This window comes from Sinocyclocheilus rhinocerous, unplaced genomic scaffold (genome assembly GCF_001515625.1).
Source record: "Sinocyclocheilus rhinocerous isolate Xijiao unplaced genomic scaffold, SAMN03320098_v1.1 scaffold1232, whole genome shotgun sequence".
In the NCBI taxonomy this organism is placed as follows: Eukaryota; Metazoa; Chordata; class Actinopteri; order Cypriniformes; family Cyprinidae; genus Sinocyclocheilus; species Sinocyclocheilus rhinocerous.
The window spans coordinates 390,798-394,588 of record NW_015657490.1 but is presented as its reverse complement, the minus strand read 5'-3'; the positions used below and the strand labels follow the sequence as shown (position 1 = coordinate 394,588).

Below are 3,791 nucleotides of genomic sequence, written 5' to 3'. Positions count from 1 at the left end.
AATAAATTATGTTATTTTTGTTTTCTTTGCGCTCAAAGTATTCTCGTAGCTTCGCAAAACTGAAGTTGAGCCACTGATGTCACATGGACTGTTTTATCGATGTCCTTACTACCTGGCTGGACCTGGGAACATTACAGTTGCGTTGTTGTCTATGCAGGGTCTGAGAGCTCTCACATTTCATCAAAAATATCTTAATTTGTGTTCCGAAGATGAACGAAGGTCTTACAGGTTTGGAGTGACATGAGGGTGAGTAATTAATGACAGAATTTTCATTTTGGCATGCCATGCCTCGGCCCGGGAAGTCAGGGGTTGGATTGGTTCGAGTGCCTTGTCGCAGCAAGAGGACACGGTACTCATGAGAAATGGAAGAGGAAATATGCTCTCTTTTTGAAAATGTTTGTGTTTTAATCTGCCCGCTATAACAGCGTTTTGGCAGGAAGTGTCGCATGGCTTGGGATGACATTTGTGTCTCCGTGAAATGCTCAGCGAAGCCTTCGACCGTTGGCCCGAACAGACCGGTGGGGGAGCCTGGAGCATCAAGGAAGGGAACCTTGTCGGCGTCCTTGATTTCCGTCAAGGTCAGCCATAAGTGGTGCTCGAGCACCACCAGACTGGCCATGGAACGCCCTATAGCCTGAGCCATAGCTTTGGTGGTGCGCAAAGCCAGGTCCGTCGCACTTCTCGGCTCCTTGAGCGACGCTGGGTCTGGGCCAGACTCATCCATGCTGACGAGGAGTTTGGCCTGGAAGACCGGGAGGACCGCCATTGAATGGAGCGCCAAGGCCGCTTGCCCAGCTGATGAGTAGGCGCGTCCAGCGAGGGCTGAAGTCGTCCTACATGGCTTGGACGGATGGGCGGCCTTTGCCTTTCAGCCGATAGCAGTGGGCGGGCAGGGATGCGTGGCCACTGACTTGTCCAGCGGAGGCAGCTTTTCGTATCCCTTATCTTCAGCGCCGTCCACCGAAGTGAGGGCGGATGAAGCGGATGTAGTAAATCAGCTCAAAAGGGAAATATTTATGACTAATTATAACTGGTTATGATTAATAATAAATATTTAGATTAGATCTTAGAATTAACTGTAGCAGAATCAATATTACAATTATTTGATCTGTCCGTCCACCGAGCAGACAATATAATCATTTATCAATTCAAGGAAAGATTATTTTCCTGGCCAAGAAAGAATAACTTTCCTGCATACAGTTCTAGCATTAACTTAGCATGTAGCAAGGGATCAAACATTCAGTGACTCCGAATTGTGAGCAGCACACAGAGGCAATCAATTGTGAATATAACGGATTTAATAAATGAAACTATATCTAACACATAACTAAACTAAGCACAACACATATATACAGAATGAAGGAAAGTAAGGAAGAGAGAGAAAAGAGTAAAAGAATGGCAGTATTTCACATCAATTAACCACAACCTAATGAGAATCATCAAAGAATCAAATATCACCTTAAAAGGGGCTGAAACTTAAACACGCATCTAAATAATTGTAAGCGGTTACTTGCATTGGTTTCGATTTGCTGAAACAAGAATCCTGATGCGGTAGACACCGGAGGTCTTTGATGAGTTCGTGATGAGTGAGCTGGAAGTTTTACTTCTGGTTCTTCTGACGAAGGAAAAGTCCACAGCGACTAAAGTTACTTGAAGATAAAAACTGCCGGAAAATAAAAACTCAAGAGGAAAAATCTTGAGAGTCTTGGAAAAGTGTCGTCTCAAACGAAGAGGGTTTCTGAGCAAAGATTATTTCGCTAATGCCTTTTTATGGTTCCTATCCACACCCACCTTTTGGGTGGAATAGCCAATACCAGGCGTGAATTTTTGAGCGGGAGAAGTTTCCTTTGTTTCCCTTTATGGCGTCATTTACTTGTCTTTGGAAACTGTTTGAAGTCAGACGGGGAGATGCGAGTGGTGGAGCTGTTCAACATCTCCTTGATAGTGAGAGGAACCATTGGCAATTTAGCATCCATACAAATGTGGCATGTGGCCAGGACTGTAATTTATATGCAAATGTCAAAGGCTAAAAGGGGTCTCTTAAGCCATAAACCCCAAAGACCATACATGATTTTACGCAGACGCTACAGGTAGTACGGAGACGTGCAGAGTATGGGGCGCGCCACGACCTGTAAGCTCGTCATGGACCTCCGGGAAAAAAGGAGAGGATCGCTGACGAGGGGCTTTGACGGCGCCCCGGCAGGAACCACTCACCCAGACAGCTGCGGGAGCTACTTTTCATACAGATTATTTCTTTTACATTTTCATTTAATAAAAAAGCGATTTACAAATGAGCACAATAGAAGCAATTAAACCAACAATATGCAAGTGCTGTGAACTAGTCTCAGTTAAGTCTAGCACAGTAAACATAGCAAAAAAAAAAATTCTATGTCTAGCGGACATAGAATATTAGGTGTTAGTATTAATGTGTCATGGTTCCTGGCTGTCCTGGATGGAGTTACGGTTGACGAACCTAGCTGAATGGAGAAGTTGTGATGGAGTGCTGGGTTGGCTGAGATCACAAGCAGCTCTGTCTTGGGAAGGTTGAATTGAAGGCAGAGGTTCTTCGTCCAGCAAGAAATGCCTGTCAGGCAGGCTGAGATGCAAGCAGCTACCGTCAGATCATCTGGCTGGAATGAGAGATAGAGTTAAGTGTCATCAGCATAGCAGTGATATGAAAAGCCACGTTTCTGAATGACTGATCCAAGTGATGACGTAGATGGAGAAGAGAAGTGATCCAAGCACTGAGTCCTGAGGCACCCCAGTAGCTAGATGTTGCGGCTTAGACACCTCACCCCTCCACTTTTTAAGAGTAATGTCTGAAGAACAATTAATGTTGAAACTAGAAATGTATCTCGTTTTCCCTCTATCAAAATAATGTGCTAAAATGAGTGTCAAAAATACTCAATGGCATATGGGACAAAAGAGGCAGTATGTTTACAAATATCAACATTAAGTTATTACTGTTGACTACTATAGCAGTTTTTTTCATGCATGCAATTTGCTTATACTTAAAACAAGTGCGATTCATCATATGATGCGATTTAAATTTTTCCTTTCTCTTTAGAGAGTTACAAGCTCTTGGTGCATAAAGAAGATCTGTAAAGTTGCAAAGACTAAAGTTTCAAATCCAAAGAGATAAGGCGTAACTTTGATTCTCGCTGTAGTATTGTTGTTGCCGTGTGTTTTGTTGTGAAAGCGAAACCAAAAGAGGACGATATCCTTTTGTATTCGTCATGCCTAGAGCTGATCCGTGCTGGTCGCTGAGGAAATACATCAACTTCGCACTGTGGATCACCGGATCGGCTTTCACTGTGGACGAAGTGGAGTTCAGCCCGGTGTCGTCACATGTAGTTGCCGGGGGTCGTCACATGTGGTTGCCGCAAGCCCGCCGGCCGCGCCCCGCTCACTCTAGCCCGCCGCCGCTCACTCAAGCCGGCCTCCGCTCACTCTAGCCCACCCGCCACCGCTCACTCTAGCCGTCGGCCTCCGCTCACCCTAGCCCGCCGTGTGTGACGCTGTGTGTTTCGCTGTGAAAGTGAAACTACTTTGGCCTTCCAAAAGTGGACACAACTAGAAATCAGTGGTTAAGTTGTATTTACAACACTGTTCCTGAACAGTTCAACCCAAATATTCAGATGTGTGCAGCACATTTTATGGAGGACTGTTTCCTGGGAGAGTAGACTACAATGCCGGCTGTTCTGACTCACAGCCTGTAAGTACGTTTTTTATATTTAAAGAATTTGCCACTGATGATTCAAACACGAGTTTTGAGCAGTGTAAAGTAGCGC

The 3,791-nt window shown here is 44.9% G+C and overlaps 1 protein-coding gene across 1 annotated transcript in view; it reads left to right on the top strand.

Annotated features, from left to right (window-relative positions):
* The window catches only part of LOC107721050 (fucolectin-1-like), a 24,172-nt gene that overhangs the window by 14,187 nt on the left and 6,194 nt on the right, over positions 1-3,791 (top strand). The window contains exon 4 of the mRNA XM_016528904.1: positions 1,556-1,564. Within this exon, the coding sequence (XP_016384390.1) occupies positions 1,556-1,564 (9 nt within the window). The remainder of the gene's footprint in view (positions 1-1,555; positions 1,565-3,791) is intronic.